Here is a 20,230-nt window from a genome sequence, read left to right on the forward strand (position 1 = left end):
CCCTCATCAATCTTCTTTGTTACTTCATGAAAAAATTCAAATCAAGTTTGTGAGACATGATTTCCTCTGCACAAAGCCATGTTGACTATCCCGAATCAGTCCTTGCCTTTCCAAATACATGTACATCCTGTCCCTCAGGATTCCCTCCAACAACATGCCCACCACCGAGGTCAGTTCACTGGTCTATAGTTTCCTGGCTTGTCCTTACCACTCTTCTTAAACAGTGGCACCACGTTTGCCAACCTCCAGTCTTCCGGCACCTCACCTATGACTATCGATGATACAAATATCTCAGCAAGAGACCCAGCAATCACTTCTCTAGCTTCCCACAGAGTTCTCGGGTACACCTGATCAGGTCCTGGGGATTTATCCACCTTTAACTGTTTCAAGAGATCCAGCACTTCCTCCTCTGTAATCTGGACATTTTGCAAGATGGTCTGTCGAGATGTTTATTTTATCTGGAGGGAAGCCTGCTAAGACCAAACAGCTCATCTGAACTCTCTCTCATTTCTGAAAAGAAAACTCTCTTGTTGAGTTCAAAGTGTTTGTTCTGTTGGAAGAGTGATTGAAAAAAAGTCAAGACTTATTTCCTGAGCAATCTGTATCTGTAAGATTTCAGAGAAAACTGTGCATGGTTAATGACTTGATCACATGTCAGAATTCGGGGACATTTAAAGCTTTATTACTTCTGTCTTTCAGAATTATGTATTGGCCAATTGTTCTGTTCATCAAAAAGTCAGAGAATGTTATTTTTCTTTTCCTGAAGAATGTGTGTGTGTTTACATGTGCGCTTTGGAAATAAGCATTTTTATTTCAAATGACTGTGTATGTTAACCAAGTTTTAAATAAGGTGGCATAGTGGCTCAGTGGTTAGCACTGCCGCTTCACAGCTCCAGGAACCCGGGTTCGATTCCTGCCTCAGGTGACTATGTGGAGTTTGCACATACTCCCCATGTTAGCATGGGTTTCCTCCAAGTGCTCCAATTTCCTCCCACAGTCAAAAGATGTGCAGGTCAGGTGAATTGGCCATGCTAAATTGCCCATAGTGTTAGGTGTATTAGTCAGGGGTAATAATAGAATAGGGGAATGGGTCTAAGTGGGCTACCCTTTGGAGGGTTGGTATGAACTTGTTGGGCCGAAGGGCCTGTTTCCATACTGTGGGGAATCTAATCTAAATCTTCATTGAATACATTTTGTTTTGATAATAAGCTGATAATTGTGTATATTAAGAAACCTGGTTGATGAATCTTTTTGTTTAATACCTGATATAGATAAGTATTTTATTGGTCATGTTTGGTAACTGGGAAAAATATTTTAATTTTATCTTGTGATCTAAGGAATAGTGCGGCTTAAGTGACAAAGCATTCCTTCAGCCTTGGTCATAATAGCGGTATGATTAGCGGTAATAGAGGTAGATAGATTCTTGATTATCAGGTGTGATTGGTCAGTGGAATTGAAGCCAAAATCTGCATTGAATCTGTCACATCCCCTCATGAAAGAATCCATTCGTACCCAGGGTCAGCCGAGTGAACCTTCTCTGAACTGCTTGCAATGTAAATATGTCTTAGATAAGAGACCTAAAACTGTTCACTGTGTTCCGGTACTGGTCTAATGAGTTGCTTATATAGTTTTAACAAGACTTCCCTATTTTTATACACTGCTCCCTTTGAAATTAAGACCAACATTCATTCGCCTTCCCTATTTTCCACAGAACTTGAATGCTTTTTGAGATTTATCCACGAGGACTCCTAAATCCCTTTGTCCAGTAGCTTTCTGCAGTTTTTCTCCAATTAAATAATATTCACCGCCCCTGTTCTCACGGCCAAAGCGCATAACCTCATATTTTTCTATTTGCCAAGTTTTTGCTCACTTCTTTAACCTGTCTGTATCGCTTTAGCAATACTTTGTGCCAGCTTCACCACTTGCCTTCCCACCTGGTCTTGTGTTGTTTAGGATAAGGAACCAAAGAAGATACATCAGGTCCATCTTAGGGGGAGTGATGTTGTCATCACTAGACTAATAATCCAGGGAGACAGACGAATGCTTTGGATAATTACAGTTTCCAGCATGCCAGTTGGTGGAAATAAAAGCTAATGAAATGGTGACAGTGTAACCATTGTCAATTGCCATAAAAACTTATCTGATTCACTTATGTGTGTAGGATCAGTGGATCAGATCCAGCACTGATGTCCTGCCACATTCAGCCATGAATGGCAGTGGGCTGTTAAACTCACTCTATTTGCCTGTCAACATCCTGGGAATGGTATTCTCTCAACGATGTGCAGCCGCTTGGAGGGATTGATGTGCACGTACATGTTGACTTCTGGTTCCATGAAATAAAGGAAAATACGAAAAGCAGGGCGGGAGTGGGAGAAAGGCAGTGAGAGGTTAGGAGCAAATTGGCCAGGGAACTAGCACGTAGGTCACCTGAGTATTGGTTATGAGCAATGTGAACATTACAATCCTAGGATTTGAATTGAATTGATTTAAGTACGAGTTAGCTGTGCTGTTGCTAGCAATGACGTTACCGGCGCAGTGATTGTGTTAGTGATAGGTAAATCCTCTGCAGTTGTGATGGCAGCAAATTAGCCTGTAATGCAGCATGTTTTATTCATTGCTTGTGCTAATCCTAGCCCTATTAATAGCTGAACTTACCAGGCCTTAATAGAAACTCCATGGTTACATTCAGATGACAATACCAGGAAGCCCAAATATACAATGGTCACATACGTTTTTCCAGCATACGAACACTTATTGATTCTTTCATGAAGCAAATTGGGTTAATTTAAATAAAACTACTGGCAGTTTGGGAATCAAACTCCAGCAAGACTCTGGATTAATGAAGACAGGCATTGAATAAAAATGCAAATATGAATTGATCCTTTGATTTTAGATCTGAGGTTTTGACATCTGTGACCTGTCAATTCCTTCTTCCACAGGCTTCTGAAAAACAAACCAAGTCCTAGCTTTCAGGACGTGGAGGATAACTTTGATGGCAATGTCTGCAGATGTACAGGTTTGTAGTTTTATCAATTAGCAATAATTTAGACAATTATGTGACATCTTGAAATAGTTTCAGAGAATTACAAGAGATCGATTCACCTCTCTGTCCTTTTTTATTCATTATTGAATGCTTTACCTCAAAGGCCTTTTAATGCATGATGGCCTTGTCCATATCTACTATCTCTGCTGGTATTTGATCATACTCCTGCGTGTAGGTGGACAGGCTTTGGGGAATTGGAAGGTGAATTCTGTGCCACAGAATTCCCAGCCTTTTTCCTCCAGTGGAATTTAATCCGCTGGTCCAGTTTAGTTCCCGGTCAGTGGTAAATTCTCAAGATAGTTAATGGAAGGATTCAGCATTGGTAATACCATGAGTGTCATGCAGATAGGTTTGACTCTTTACTGTTTGAGCTAGTCATTGTCTGGCACTTGTGTGGTGTGAATGTTACTTATTCATTGAATGTTATCCAATTCTTGAGGTATATCAGTATCAGGCGAATTGGGAATTGTGCTGAACATTATACAATCATCAGAGAGCCAACTGACTTTTTGATGAAGCAAAGGTCATTTAAGAAGCAACTACCGATATTTGGGTCTCCATCCTGAGGAATTTCTGCAGTTCTGGGACTGAGAAATTGAGCTCCAGCAACCAAGACCATCTTCCTTTGTACTACATATGACTCCAACCAGTAGAGAGCTTCCTGTCTGCTTCCCATTCACACCAGACTTTGGCTCAGAGTATTACTGGGATCAGTATGGGTAAAGATTAAAAATAGCGGGAGTTAGAAAATGCTCATGGGGTAAGTTTGCATGTCTCAGAATAATACTGATATAACTTTGAGAAGAACAGAGCCAATCAGAAACAAGATCCTTAAAATTAAACAGTCAATTGAATTGGTATGCGGGAAGAGTTAGCTAGTTGGGGAATTGAAGATCGATTGACAAGTTGTTTTAATGTATTTGTGGAATGTTGCTTTGCTGATTGCCTATTCCTAGTTGCCCTTGTTATGATAGAGGTGAGCTGTCTTTTTGAACTACTACAATCCATTTCGGATATTTAGTTCCACAGTGCTATTAGAGAGGGTGTGCCAAGATTTTGAGCCAAAGACATTGAAGAAATGATGACATATTTCCAAGTCAGGATAATGAGTTGCTTGGAGGGGAACTTGCAGGATGTGGTGTTCTCGGCTGTCTGCTGCCTTTATCCTTTTGATGGCAGTGGTTGTGGGTTTGTAAGGTGCTTCGAAGGTGAATTGTTGCAGTGAATCTTGTAAATGGTGCACACTGCTGCTACTGCCTCTGGAGGTGGAAGGAACGAATGTTTTGTAGATCTTGTGCCAATCAAGGGAGCTGCTTGGGAGCTGCACTCACTCAGGTAAGTGGACTGATTTGTGCCTTATGGACAATGGACAGAGTCAGGAGATGGGTTACTTGCAGCAGAATTCCCAGCCTCTGACCTGCTCTTATAGCCATAGTATTTTGATAACTAATCCAATTCAGTTTCTGGTCAATTGTGGCTCCCAGGATGTTCAGAGTGGGGGAGTCAATGATAGCAATGGGCAGTAATGTCAAGTGGTAATGTTAAATTCTCTTTTGTTGGAGATAGTCATTGCCCGGAATTTACTCGCCATTTGACAGCTCAGAACTGGATTTTGTCAAGGTCTTGCTGCAAATGGATGCAGACAGCTCCAGCATCTGGGAAATTGTAAATGGTGCTGAACGGTTGTGCAATGATCTACAAACCTCCCCACTTCTGACCTTATGATGGAAGGAGGATCATTGTTGCAGCAGATGGAGATGTTGGGCTACCCTGAAGAACTCCTGAAGTGATGTCTTAGAGTTGAGATGAATGATCTCTAACATCTGGCAACCTTCTAACTTTGTGCCAGATATGACTCCAACTCAATAGTTAAATGCAGTCTTGATGTCAAATAGACTAAAACGTACGGAGGAAAAGGAGTTGAAGCCTGATAATGATGATCATATTAAATAGCACAGCAGCATGGGTGGACTATTTAGTCTATTGTTGTTACTATTTCTTAACTTATTGCTCATGTGAAGTGTTTTGAGACATTTTATTACATTTGGCCATTAAATGAAAGCTGCTGTTGTTACTGTCAAAAAGAAATGAATGAAGACCTCTTAATAATTACAAAGCTGAATACCTAGTGGCTGCACTGCAGGTCACCCAGGTGGCTTGAATCAAACAATGAAGGATGAATGATTTTGACTCAAAAAAGACGGCAACAGGTGAAATGTTAGTTATCAGTGGAAAACTAAAAAGGTGCAGACAGAAATGCCACTTTTAGGTTTGGATCAAGTTGACTTTTTAATTTTAACTTATGAATAATGTTCTTACCCTTGTATTAAATTGAAAACAAAAACACGATAATCAAATATGCAGGAAATACCTTACTAATTCTGTTTGCTGACTCGTCGTTTTCTGTCTGATCAATCCAGGCTATCGATCTATTTTGGATGCCATGAAGTCTTTTGTCAAGAGTACAGACACAAAGCTGAGAGGTTCCTTTATTGATATAGAGGTAAAAATGTAACTGTTATAGTTTAAAATTCAGTTTGTTGTTGATAGTGAAATTGTATTCAAGTGTTACGTTGGCCATAAGATATAGGAGCAGACCATTCTGCTCATCGAGTCTGCTCCACCATTATACCATGGCAGATTTGTTTCTCAATCCCATTCTCCTACCTTCTCCTTGTAATCCTTGATCTCCTTACCAATCAAGAGCATATCTATCTCTGTCTTAAATACATTCAATGACTTAGCTTCCACAGCCTTCTGCAGCAATGTGTTCCACAGATTAAGGGCGGCATGGTTGCTAATTGTTAGTTCTGCAGGGACCTGGGTTCCATTCCACCTTTGGGTGACTGTCTGTGTGGAGTTTGCACCTTCTCCCTGTATCTGTGTGAGTTTCCTCTGGGTGCTCTGGTTTCTTCCCACCGTCCAAAGATGTGCAGGTTAGGTAGATTGACCATGCTGAATTGCCTGTAGTGTTCAGGGATGTGCAGGCTAGGTTGGGTTAGCCATGGTAAATATAGGGTAGGGGGATGGGTGTAGGTGGGATGCTGTTCAGAGGGTTGGTGTGATCAGATGGGCAAAATGTCCTGTTTCCACACTGTTGGGTTTCTATTCTATTAACAACCCTCTGGCTGAAGAAATTGCTCCTCAGCTCAGTTTTAAAGGGTGGTCCCTTCTTTCTGACACTGTGCCTTTGGGTCCTACTCTTTCCTACTGTTGGAAACATCATCATCACATCCACTGTATCCAGGCCTCTTAGTATTCTGTAAGTTTGATTCAGGCAGCTCCCTCATCCTTTTAAACCCCCATCAAGTACAGACCCAGAGTCCTCAACCACTCCTCAAACCCTTCATCCCTGGGATCATTCTTGTAAACCTCCTCTGGACCCTCTCCAATGCCAGCATTTCCTTCCTTAGGTATGGGGTCTAAAAGTGCTCACAATATTCCAAATGTGTTCTGACCAGAGCCTTACACAGCCTCAGCAGTGCATCTCTGCTCTTGTATCCTAGCCCTCTTGAAATGAATGTTAACATTGCAATTGACTTCCTAACCGCCAACTGAACCTGCATGTTCACCTGAAGAGAATTCTGGTTTGGGACTTCAAATTCCTTTTGTGCTTCAAATCGCTGAAGCCTTTCCTGATTTAGAAAATAGTGTACGTCTGTATTCTTCCAGCAAATTGCATACCCTCACACTTTCCCACGTTGTGTATAATCTGTCACTTCTTTGCCCTTTCCCCTTGCCTGTCCAAGTCCTTCTGCAGGCTCCCTGCCTCCTCAATGCTACCTGTATCTCTACCTATCCTGTATGATCTGCAAACTTAGCAACAAACCCCTCAGTGTACTCATTCGGATATTTAATGTATAATGTGATTAGTTTGTCCCAACACTGACCCCTGTAGAACCCCACTAGTCACTGGTTGCCATCCTGAAAATAATTCATTTTTATTCACTCTCTGCTTTCTGCCAGTCAGCCAATCCTTTGTCCATGTCAGTACTTTGCTCTGACCATAATGGGCTCATATCTTATTTAGCAGCCTCCTGTGCAGCATTTTGTCAAAGACCTCTTAAAAAATTCCAAATAAATCACAGCGACTGGCTCTCGTTTGTCTAACTTATTTGTTTTAAGAGGCATTTGGATGGGTATATGAATAGGAAGGGTTTGGAGGGATATGGGCCGGGTGCTGGCAAGTGGGACTAGATTGGGTTGGGATATCTGGTCAGCGTGGACGATTTGGACCGAAGGGTCTGTTTCCATTCTGTACATCCCTATGACTCCTCGACTCTACTCCTCCAAGGAGTTCTTATTAGATGTGTCAGGCACGACCTCCCCTGTTGAAGCCGTGCTGACTCCACCCTGTTTTACCATGTACTTCCAAGTACTCTGCAATCTCAACCTTAATAATGGTCTCAAATCTTACCAACAACCGAGGTCAGGCGAACCGACTTATAGTTTCCTGTCTTCTGCCTCCATCCCTTCTTTAACAGGGATGTTACATTTGTCATTTTCCAGTCCTCTGGGATCTTCCTTGACTCTAGTGAGTCCTAAAAAATTACCACTAATACCTTTATAATCTCAACAGCTATCTCTGTCAGAGATATAGAAAGGATAATATTAAACTGGAGAGGGTTCAGAAAAGATTCACCAGGATGTTGCCAGGAATGGAATGTTTGAGTTATAAAAATAGACTGGATAGGCTGGGACAATTTTCAATGGAGCATAGGAGGTTGAGGGGTGACCTTATCGAGGGTTATAAAATCATGAGGGGCATAGAAGAGGTGAATAGCAAGGGTTTTTACCCTAAGGTGGGGGAGTTCAAAACTTGGGGGCATATTTTGAAGATGAAAGGAGAAAGGACATTGGGGCAGCATTTTTACACAGAGTGGTTCGTGTGTGGAATGAACTGCTAGAGGAAGTGGTGGATGCAGGTACACTTACAACATTTTAAAGATGTTCGGATATGTACATGAATAGGAAAGGTTTGGAGGGATGTGGGGCAAATGCAAGCAGGTGTGACCAGTTTTGTTTGGGAATATGGTTGGCATGGACTAGTTGGACCAAAGGGTCTATTTGCATGTTGTATGATTCTATAATTGTAACCTTGGATTGTAGTCCATCTGGTCTGGGTGATGTATCCACCTTCAGACCTTTCAGCTTCCCCAGCATCTTCTCCTTGGTGAGGATCACTACGCTCACCTCTGCCCTCTGATTCTCTTGAAGTTCTGGAATGCCGCTGGTGTCTTACAGTGTGAAAACAGATGGAAGGTACCTGTTCAGTTCATCTGACATTTCTTTGTTCCCCATTATTATTTCTCCAACCTCATTTTTCAGCAGTCTAATATCCACTCCTGCCTCATTTTGCAAACTTTGAAATTACTAGATGACTTACTCTCTAATTTCATCTTGTTCCCCCTACCCACTTATTGCTTTTTAAGTTATTCTTGCTTGGTTTTAAAGGCTTTCCAGTCCTCTGGCTTCCCACTAACCATCACTGCATTACATGCTTTTTATTTTGCTTTTATGCTCTCTCTGACTGCTCTCCCTTGTCTGCTTCTTTTTCCTAAATCTGCTGGGCCTCCTGAATTACCTGCAGAAACTCCTGCCATTGCTGTTCCACCATCTTTCCTGCTAGGCTCACCTTCCAATCAACTATGGCCATCTCCACCCCCATGCCTTTTCTCAATTGAAATGCTATTACATCTGATTCAGTCTTCTCGGTTTCAAACTGCAGGGTGAATTCTAATGTACATTATGGTCACTGCCCCTTAGGGATTCCTTAACTCTCATCAAGTCTACCTCATTACTCATCACCAAATCCAGAATCGCCTGTCCCCCAGTGGACTCTACCCCTAGTTGCTCCAAAAGATCATAGTGTCGACATTCCTTTTCTTGAGATCCAATACGAGCCTGATTTTCCCAGTCCACCTTTATACTGAAGTCCCACGTGATTATTGTAATAGTGCCTTTCTTACTTGCCTTTTCTATATCCTGATGTATTTTCTCCCCCCCGCCATCCCGACTCCCGCGAGGAGGCCTGTGTGTAACTCACATAAGGGTCTTTTTCTCCTTTGTGGTTATTCCACTCTACTCACACAGATTCTACTCCTGCTGACTCTGTGAATCTTTCTGATAAAGCCGCAGATGATTCCATGGCTGACACATTGCTTTTTAAATAATCATTCTGTGTATGCGGGAACTGATGGAAGTGTCACCCTTGTTGCCACACGTGGAGGTGGATGTAATGTTGGCGATAGGGGATTTGCTGTCCTGCTGGAGAACTGACAGGTGCACCGAGTCACTCAGTTGGGGCAGCTGTGCAGGAATTAAACCCTTATCGGAACTTTACTGACTAATGCTTCTGCAGGAAGTAGAATCCCAGAGGTGGAAATCCTGCCTCGTGAGAGTGGTGGCCATCCTGAGTCAAGTGACTTCCTTGACCCGCCAGGGACAGCAGGAGGAATGGCTGCTGCCAACAGTCTACCCCTCACTGACCTCGGATCAACAAACCTAAAGATCGAGTGAGGACAGAGTGAGGGTGTGAGGAGGGGATGTAGGCCAGGTGGAAGAGAAGGTCTGAACAAAGGACAAAGGAGGACTGGTTTTCTGCTGGGTTCCTCAGTCAGGCACTGAGTGCCTTTCAAACAGTGTGTGGTTCCCCACTTAGGACTCTACCACCCACGGCAGGTTACATACTAGCAGTGACAGGATGAGGCTTTTAAGTGGACGTTAAACATGGGCCTTAGTTAGTACTTGGGCAGGAGGGCTGTCCTTGAGGCTTCTAGCCTTCTGACTTAATTGGGTGGAGGTGGGAAGGCAGCAGGGTACTTGTACTGGATTGTCTCACCAAATTAAATGACCTGACTTCAAACCTTCCAGGGTAGGAGACTATACTTTCTTATAGTTGTCCCTTCGGGAGAGTGTTAGTAAGCTGCCTTCTTCATCTGCATCAGTGTCTTTGGTAATGGTGCTCCTGAAATGTTATCAGGTAAGATATTCCAATATTTTGATCTATGCAAGACTATTAAAGTATGTCAGAAAGACCTGACTCTTCAAAAAATAGTGTAAAACCTGCATCCATTTGTTTTTCCATTGATAGCTTACATCTCATCTGTTTCTGCTACCTCTGGCCCCAAATTACTTACTTATGGATTGATTCAAGCATCCTCAATGCTCTGCATTCTGATTGCTGAGTATGGCATATTTCCCCTTTTGTTTAGAGACATCGAAGAATGTGCACTTATTTAGATTTGCTTTCTGCTTTACACATTGGTGATAGCCCCACTAAATTGGATGTCAACCTGATATTTATGATTTAGTGACATGTAATTACAGGTTAGAAAATGATTGCAATGGTATCATTACAGCAAATGCAGAGAGACCAAAGAGGCAACTGTTCATCTCATTGTTCCTGTGGTAGCTCCTTAAACTTTGAAACTGTATGCCCTTTACTCAGAACCAGGTCATTAGTACATAAAATAAGAAGAGGAATGGTCCTCATAGAGTCATATAGTATGGAAATAGACCCTTTGGTCCAACCAGTCCACGCTGACCATGTTCCTAAATTAACCTAGTCCCACCAGCCTGCATTTGGCCCACATCTCTCCAAACCTTTCCTATTCATGTACTTATCCAAATGTCTTTTAGATGTTGTAACTGTATCTGCATCCACCTGATTCTGATGACAGGCAGGTAGTTGGCAGGGTTTGTTTCATTTCATTGGCAGGGTAAAAACAAGGGCTGCAGATGCTGGAAACCGGATACTAGATTAGAGTGGTGCTGGAAAAGCACAGCAGTTCAGGCAGCATCCGATGGGCAGGAAAATCGACGTTTCGGGCAAAAGCCCTTCATCAGGAATAGAGGCAGAGTGCCTGCAGGGTGGAGAGATAAATGAGAGGAGGGTGCGGCTGGAGAGAAAGTAGCATAGAGTACATGGTTGTAAAGCTTCAGGGCAGAGGAAATGACCTGGGAGTTGCAGTGGGAGAGGGACTCCCTGAGATTCTTGTAGAGAGAGGAGGAAAACTTCTTCAAGGCAGGCATCCTTGCAAGAGGATTCGCAGTAGGGTTTAAATCAGCAAGGTAAAAACAATGACTGCAGATGCTGGAAACCAGATTCTAAATTAGAGTGGTGCTGGAAAAGCACAGCAGTTCAGGCAGCATCCGTGGAGCAGGAAAATCGACGTTTCGAGTAAAAGCCCATCATTTCATTGGCAATACACTTACTTGCAACACCATTACCCTGGAAATGATGGGGGCAAACCCCCTCTTGAACAGCTAGTAATACCCACACTCCTGTTAGGGAGGGCACTCCAGAATAATGACCTAGTGATAGTGAAAGAAGAATTATTTTGTTCAGTATGTATATGACTTGAAGAGGAACTTGCAGTTCATGGTGTTCCTATGAGTCTGATGCCCTGTCCTTTGGCAATAGATTTGCAAATGCTGCTCTAGGAATCTTGATCAATGCATCTTATAGGTAAAGTAAGCTGCTGCCAATGTGTATTGTTGATGGGGGAATGGATGTGTAATGGTTGGGGAGGCAGTAAAGCAAGTTAGTTTGCTCTGGATGGTGCTGAGCTTCTATATACTGTTATAGCTGTACTCATCCAAACAAGTGGAAATTCATCAATCTCGCTTCTGACTTTAAACTAAATAATGGGAGATATTCAGTTAAGTAGAAAATTATGGAAAAAGTTAAAGGGGGAGGGCTCAGCAGGGGTTATTAAAGTTTCCAGGATAAGGATAATAGCAGATGCAGAATGCAGTTATTAACTGGGACGAAATACAACATGGCGTGTATCTCTGATGGTATTTGATCTGAAGTCTTTGAAGATGGTGGGCTTCTGCTCTCTTGGAGACCTCATTGCACTCATTCTGGGGATTTAAGAAGACACAGATCTCCTCTGCTTGATAAGCCCTGAATTATTCCAAAGTTCCTTGCTTCTGGAATGTTACATGTGTTCTTTATAGTAAAGACCAATGCAAGATCCGAATTCAACTCATCTGTCATTTCCGTATTTTCTACTATTAATTCTCTACTCTCTTTCTATAAAAAATTTGTTCACTCTTGAAATATTTATATAGATTCCTACAATCTGTTTCTATATTTCTGGCTCAATTTCCTTTATACCGTAATTCCCTCATTTTTTCTATTGTATTATAGAATCCCTACAATGTGGAAACAGGCCATTTGGTCCAACAAGACCACACCAACTCTCAGTATCCCACCCAGACCCATTCCCCTGCCCTATTATTCTACATTTCCCCTGACTAATGCACCTAACACACACATCCCTGATCACTATGGGCAATTTAGCTTGGCCAATTCACCTCACTTTTTCTTTGCTTTTTTTAATATTCTGTCAAATCATCTGACCTGCCACTTGTCTTTGGACGTTTCTTTTTAGCCTGATAGGATCTGTAACATTTTTAGTCAATGACAGCTGGTAGGTCCGTCTGCTAATATTTTTCTTCATTGTTTTCATGTATCTATTCCGTGTATTCTGAAATATCCCCTTAAATATCTGCCAATATCTGTATTGATCTTTCAGATAATTTGCCAGATCACTCTACCAGCTTTGCTTTTATGCCCTCGTAATTCTCCTTATTTACATTTGTGAAATAAAAGTTTCAGACTCTCTACCTCCAATTGAATGTAAAATCCAAATATGTTACAGGTCACTGCTGGCTAAGAGTGTCTTCACATTGACATTGTGCTGGACTAGGTTGGCTTGGAGTGCGGCCAGTCCTGGAGCAGGAACCTTCATTACCACTGCCAGATTCCTGATGAAGGACTTCTGCCTAAAACATTGATTCTCCTGCTCCTTGGAAACTATCTGACCTGCTGTGCTTTTCCAGCACCACACTCTTGACCCTCCACTGCCAGTATGTTGTCAAGGATCAATATATTTGCAGTATCCAGTGTATTCCACCATTTCTTAATACCACAGGGGATGTAGCAAATTGGCTAAAAGCTAGCAACTGCAATGCCAAGGACTGCAGGGTCAGAAGTCATATGATGCCAGGTTATTTGAAATCACAAGCTTTCTGTGCGCTGTCCCTTTACCCGGTGAAGTGGAGAAAAGCATACAGGCACAGAATTTATAGACAAAGAGGTCAACAGGCAGAGAGATCAAAAGATCACATAAATGGTGTGAGTGGAGTATTGATACACTAAATAATAAGTCTCTGCGGGTGATCAGAAGTGTTAGACAGTGTGAGTAAAGTATCAATAGCTGAATAGTAAGTGAAGGGGATGACCTACATTCCAATTCATTGAGGCAGAGAGATAATCACCAGAGAATTATTCACTAAATTGTTGGAGCTGTGGGTGAACAAGTGGCTGGGTTCTGATGGGCTTCATCCCAGGCTGTTAAAGAAATGACTGGTGAGATAGTTGATAATTTTGGTTTAATTTTCCAAGCTCCCCCAATTTGCAGACAATCCCATTAATAGGAATAGAGCAAATATAATTCCTCTGTTTAAAAAAAAAAGGAGGGAGACAGAAAGTAGGAAACTACAGGATAGGTAACTCAACATCTGTCATGGGAAAATGTTAAAAGTTACTCTTAAAGAAATGATAGCAGGGCCCTTGAATAAATTCATGATAATCAGGCAGGGTCAAAGTAATTTTGCAATGGTGTCCAATCTGTTGGAATTCTTTGAGGAGGTAACACATGCTGTGGATAAAGGGGAATCAGTGGATGTACTGTATATAGATTTCCAGAAAGCATTTGATAAGATGCTTTATCAGAGGCTATTGTGGAAAATAAGACCTGTATGCGCAGGGGATAGCACATTGGTGTGATAAAGATTCACCGGCCAACAGAAAGCAGAGTGGCATAAGTTGATCATTTCCAGATTGGCAGGATGAAAAGAGTGGTGTGCCACAGAGTTCGGTACTGGGACACCCACTTTTAATTGTTGCTATAAATTACTTAGATGCAGGGATGAAGAGTATTGTTGCCAAATTTATTGATGGTGCAAAGAAAGGTAGGAAAGTGAGTTGTGAAGAAGACATGCAGAGGCTAAAACAAAAGCATACAGGTTAACTGAATGAACAAAGATGCGGCAAATGGAGTATAATGGTTACGTGTCGAATTATCCATCTTGGTAGGAAGAATAAAAAGGAAGCATATTATCTAAATGGTGAGAATTCCCAGAGCTCTGGGATGCAAATGGATCTGAATGTCTAAGTTAATGAGTTGCAAAAAGTTTATGTGCAGGTGCAGCAAGTAATTAGTCGAGCTTATGGAATTTTATATGTCGTAAAGCCAATTGAATATAAAAGTAGGGAGGTAGTGTTTCAGCTGTGCAGTACTTGATAGTCTTTGTACAGTCCTTGACATCAAAGCATCATTTGGCCAATTGTGGAATCAAGGAGCATCAACAATATAACAATAATTGGGCATCAGGGAAAACCATCCACTGGTTGGAGTCATGCACAAAGGAAGATGGTTCTTGTCAGAGGTCAGTCCCCTCAGGACATCACTGCAGGAATGTCTCAGAGTAATATCCCACACCTAACCATTTTTAGCTGCTTCATCATTAATATTTGCTTTATCATAAGGTCAGATGTTCACCCATGATTGTGCAATGTTCAGCACTTTTTGCAACTGCTCAAACACTGATGCCTTCCCTGTCCAAATGCAGCAAGACCTGAGCAGTATCCAGGCTTGGTTGAGAAGTGGCAAATAACATGTGTGCAACATGAACCAGACCAAACCTCTTCAAAATATATTTTGAGGATATTTTAGACCCCAACTTTGCTTATTTTTAAATGCAATTTGGTCAACCTACCAGGCCTGAAGCAAGACACACCTTATTCTTACACAGTGGTTAAAATACAAACAAAAGAAGAATTGGAATAACTTCACTCACGTGTAATTCTCCAGTCTAGGAGGAAAGAACGTCAAGAAAGAACTTGAGCATTTTGCTGTGGCAGGGAAGGATGTGCAGCAGATTCCTAACTCCCAACAGCTACATAAAGTTAAACTAAAATCTAGATTCTGTGGGAGCTTAACCCCACCCATTCAGGCTGCTTCTATTGTTCCGACATTAAAAATAAAATCCAAAGCCTCACAAACTGCTTACTTGATTGGCTTGGAACAGACTGCTCGCTACCTCTGTCTCAACCTCTCTTCATAAAGAAACCAGGACAAAGTACACCTCACAAAGTCATTGTGTCATCACATATGCCACGCAATTGCAAATAATGGCCATTTCCAATGAGAGAGAATCTAACTGACTGCTCTAAATGTTCAATGGTAATAACATCTCTGAATCCCTCACTATCAATATCCTGGGGTTTATCATCACATAGAAACTGAACTGACCAACTGTATAGATGTTGTGGCTATACTAGCAGGTTAGAGGCTAGAACTTCTGCACTAATTAACTCCGCTCCTGTATCATTTACACGGCAGAAATCAGGAATATTGTCCACTTCCCTGAATGAGTGCAGCTCCAAGAATTCTCAAAAGCTCAACACCATCCAGAGCAAAGCAGCTTGTGTAATTGGTACTGTACCCATTATCTTCAAAATTCACCACTAACGCATCAGCAGCAGCATGCATTATCTACACGATGCACTGCAGTAAATCACCAACATTCTTTACCAAAACCCTAGAAACTCATGATCTCTACCACTTAGTAGGACAAGTGTAGCTTTGTATGCGGATGCCACCACCTACAAGTTTTTCTCCAAACCATGCACTATCATAACTTGGAAATATACTGCCTTTCTTTTGCTGCCATTATAAACTTCCTTATCCTAAGTGTAGCTATACCTCAAGGGCTTCAGCAGTTCAAGAAAGCAATTTGCCTCCATCTTCTCAGGGTAACCTATGGAAGGCAATTTATATTGGCCTGGTCAGTGATACCCACAATCCATGAAGAAATAAACATAGTGTTAAAAATGTAGTAGACGTTACTTAGATTACTTACAGTGTGAAAACAGGCCCTTCGGCCCAACAAGTCCACACTGACCCGCTGAAGCGCACCCACCCAGACCCACTCCCCTACACCTAACACTACGGGCAATTTAGCATGGCCAATTCACCTAAGCTGCACATTTTTGGACTGTGGGAGGAAACCCACGCAGACACAGGGAGAATGTGCAAACTCCAACACAGACCGTCGCCTGAGGCGGGAAATGAACCCGGGTCTCTGGCGCTGTGAGGCAGCAGTGCTAACCACTGTGCCACCGTGCTGCCCACATGACATGACAAATTAATCTATTTTAATAAGTATTGGTTGATTAGCAATAGCATGGCTAGCAAATCCTGTTCTCAAATTGCACTATGACATCTTAAACAAATAGGAGAATGCGTGGGCACATTATTTGCTCCAATGAACTGTAGCAACTTGAATGGCATGATCCATATTTTATTGGACTTACTTTACAGTTTTTAACATTTTAGGTATTGATCAGCTTATAGTGTTCAAATATGTTTCTAATTTGTGTTCATTTTTGCCCAAAGGATTTGATGAGCTGTACCAAGATAAGGAGACCTTGTACTCGGAGCTCCTTGGGTGAAATTGCATCTTCCACTAGTCCAGCAGAGGGCACCACCAGCATGCTTTTCTCAAAGGATGGTCTCAAATGGTACCAGCCAACAGAACTAACTCAGCTATATCTATTAATGCAGGAGCACTCGAGTGAAACTGTCAAACTTGTACATGGAGACACTGCCAAAGGTAATGAAGGTGAAGGAAATTGTGAAATAGATTGCAAAGTTCCATCTGTTCACAGAATCATGATAGTCTTTTCCACCTAAACGGAGGGCTATGTGTATGGTACAGTACAGATGTAATATCAACAACAGCTTCTTCATCAACTGTACACATTTTTTAAATGAAATGGTTGACATTTTCTCTGCCAACAAGGAAATGGCGATTCAGCCTCACTAAGTTCAACAGTTGCTGTCAGACCCTTTATCAATTTGTTTACAACCTGAAGGGTTTTCACCATTTATGGCACTACTACCTGTCTGAGTCCGTCGGATAATTCGACAAAGCTTCAGAGTATGAATCTGGCACCATTTTCACCGCAGTGTAAATTTGACCAGTAGATATACCTTGTGCATAAATTATTACTGATCAAAATGCGAAAGTGTGAGATGCTTTGAATGGAAGATTTAATTGGAAAAGCTTGCCAGTCTTTTTATGTCACAGCTGTCCTTGCTGCCTTCCTGACAAAATAGGCAGAATTTCGATCCAATGATGGGAGCTCCCTCCAAAGTGATTGGAGAAGGATTTGGGGGTCTAATTTCTCTTTACTTCAACACAATGACATTTTTTTTAAAAATGCAGTTGGGTATTCAGCCCGTCATTGAAATAATAGGAGAGTGGAAATCCAAACCGCAAGATCTGGTACCTTCTTAGCTGCACTTTGACCGTTTTCTTACTGTCGATAACACTCAGAGGCTTTCAACAGGAATCTTCACAGCATAACTGAATACATCTGAGGCAGGACAGGTGGGGAGGTTGGCAGGAGCGAGGAGGAGGGAGGAAGGGGCCAAATGTGAGAACATTTAAGGAGGAGGGGTAACTTCCTGTGGCAAATCACCTACCTGTTACCATATCCTGACTCTCTCCATTAGGCACTGAGTGTCAAAGAGGGACATCCCCATCGCAACATAGATAAATCTGACTGTGACACACAGTGGACCCATCCAAAAACCCATTAATTCCAAGATTCATTCTTAATTCCTGGTGGCTTCCAGGATAACTGCCTCAGAGTGGCTCATTGAACTTTATTGACATCTAGCCTCCAGTGGGTGACGCAACTATGAGACTCTTCCTGTGCCTCCCCCCCCCCACACCACAGTAAATTGGAATCAGTTTACTCAAGGCCATATATCTAATGGGCGAATGACTTGGTTTTCTTAGCCCCAAGATCATCCTGCCTAATCTCAGCCATTGTGTGTGTAATAGAGCAAAGTACATTCAGTTCATGTTTTGTCAATGCGATTTACTTTCTACCAGTTCTGATTTGTTTTGTTTCCTTTAACTATTTTCAGTAAATATCTTCTACTGTGACCTTGTTGTGGCGTGGCTTTCGGAATATGAGGAATTGTGGGCAGTGTTGTCACTATATTGATTGGTACAAGTTATCTGGGAACACAAACTGTTTGTGTGAGATGCAGCCAATGGAGGTGAAATGAACAGGAAAGAAACATGCACTCAGGTCAAGAAGTGCAAGCACAGCAACGTTATCAGATATCAATTTCAGTGCCAAAAATGCAGAAATTTATTTTTTGCTGAATGTGAGATGGGTGCCGGGCGTAGTCAAAGCCAAAGTTGAAACAAAAAAATTTGTTCTGGAGCTTGGTCCTACCTGGCTTGTAGTTCTTGTCACAAGAGACAGCTAATTTAAAAACTTCCTGTCTTCATTTAACAATACCTTTGTTGGCATGTATTGTCTAAAGTAAGGCCCATTTTTGGGCCTGACATTTGAAGATGGTAAATGTTGATCCTGATCCTGCTAATTTACCTGCAATCAAGGTAACATATGTCTTTAACATATTGATACATTAGTGGCAGTACTTACAAGGATACATCTTAGAGTTGGAAGCAGGTGCAATATGTGATCGAATTCACGAGATTGGACAGCTCTCAAAAGTGCTGAAGGTAAAGGTTATCTCCTTGGCCATGTTCCACTTTACATTAAACCAAGTTGGAAGGCTTTAACTGAACTAATTTAGAGATTTATAAGTGTATGTAGTCCTATTCTCTTCGGCAAGGGGGAGAGGGTGATGATCTGCCAGAGGATGCAAAGATTTTTGTCCTTCTGTAATAATGCTATGGCTTTAAGAGGTGTATTTTGTGCTGGTTTCTTTTAGGGAGAGATTGGGGGACAGGTGCTGAGCGGTCTTTGAGATGATAAACAGCTTGTGAAGCCTTGGGCGTTTTTTTTTTTCAAAAGTTGCAACGATAAAAGCAGCCTGAGTGGGTGTGGTCAAACTCCGAGCCACGAACCAGGGATTTTAGGTTTTTAGTTTCTTCAGGATCAGTTGCTGCTGAGGTCTCGAAGAGGTGGAAGCTATTTTTTTCCCCTCTCTTGATTATGACCAAAAGGGATTCTCTTCCTAGGCTGCTGGATTACATGTGAGACAAAATCAGTTTTCTGAGTTTGCCTTTTTGCCAAGGGTGTGTTACTGTATTGGCACCGTTAATTAGCAATAGTTACTATGTCTATTATTCTGTTAAGTTTTCCAGTAGTTGTGTTATGCCAAGTTCTTCTTTCGTTTGTTGTATATTAACTTTAGTGTTTGAATAAATTACGTTTTGCTGAGCAGAGTAGTTTGACCTTGCATCTGGAAATGCGTCTGGAACACAGCACCTGACATTTACCTTTAAAATAAGAAAAAGCTAGGGTCTAGGCTACGTTCATGATATATTTGAGGGTGGTCAGATCTGGTCAATAACCTTTTTGTATTTTAAAGATCTCTTGCCCTTGACAGTACAAATAATTTCAAAGATTTAAAAACAAATATGTCATCTTTCCATAGGAGTTTACAAGAAAGATGGACCTTATCAAGTTCTCATTGATGTGAAAGGAATCCCTGATCTTTACAAGGTCACTATGGGACCTAATGGTTTAAAGGTGTTTTCCAATGTTACCCTGAGTTCACTCATCGGCTACCTGAAACAGTATTCTGACCAATCACTGTCCTACAACGTTATAGCTCGTCACTTGCTCAAGGTTGCAAATGGGCCTGTGCGAAATGTAAGTTTATTGTTGTTTTAGCTTTGAGAAAGCAATTGTAGTTTCTGCAAGAAATGTTCTTGGCTTATTAATTGTCATTAATAGGGTCTGAACCACAGCAGTCACAGACAATCTCTTATTAGACAATTCGCTAACCTTTGATTCTAATTTCTGATGACAAAAGGGGAAGAAAATGATTTGATTTTCTGACCCATCAAGCTGTTCTTCATAGCCTGTACACCATGTTACCTCTGCCTGGCCTATTACAGTTATTTCTCTATTGTGTTGTCTTTACACCCTTGTTTCCTATTTCCTCATCTTCTTGTCACCCAGTCGTGCCATTTTGTAATTCTCCCCACCCTGCCGTCTTGACCCCTTTAAATCTTCTGCCCATAACTCTGACGTCACTCCAACCTTATTAAATAGTCACTCTGAGTGCTACTCTCTCTTGTTGCCTTGTGATGAGAAATAATGCTAATTGC

The 20,230-nt window shown here is 41.7% G+C and overlaps 1 protein-coding gene across 4 annotated transcripts in view; it reads left to right on the top strand.

Annotated features, from left to right (window-relative positions):
* The window catches only part of LOC122559054 (uncharacterized), a 174,684-nt gene that overhangs the window by 77,552 nt on the left and 76,902 nt on the right, over nucleotides 1-20,230 (top strand). For all 4 annotated transcript variants that reach the window (XM_043708275.2, XM_043708265.2, XM_087999781.1 and 1 more), the window contains 4 exons: nucleotides 2,940-3,016; nucleotides 5,464-5,546; nucleotides 16,519-16,735; nucleotides 19,552-19,769. In XM_043708275.2, coding sequence (XP_043564210.2) covers nucleotides 2,940-3,016; nucleotides 5,464-5,546; nucleotides 16,519-16,735; nucleotides 19,552-19,769 — 595 coding nt within the window. The remainder of the gene's footprint in view (nucleotides 1-2,939; nucleotides 3,017-5,463; nucleotides 5,547-16,518; nucleotides 16,736-19,551; nucleotides 19,770-20,230) is intronic.

Source organism: Chiloscyllium plagiosum, unplaced genomic scaffold, assembly GCF_037043375.1.
Source record: "Chiloscyllium plagiosum isolate Xiang-an unplaced genomic scaffold, Cpla_swu_hap1 HiC_scaffold_2, whole genome shotgun sequence".
NCBI classification, from domain to species: Eukaryota; Metazoa; Chordata; class Chondrichthyes; order Orectolobiformes; family Hemiscylliidae; genus Chiloscyllium; species Chiloscyllium plagiosum.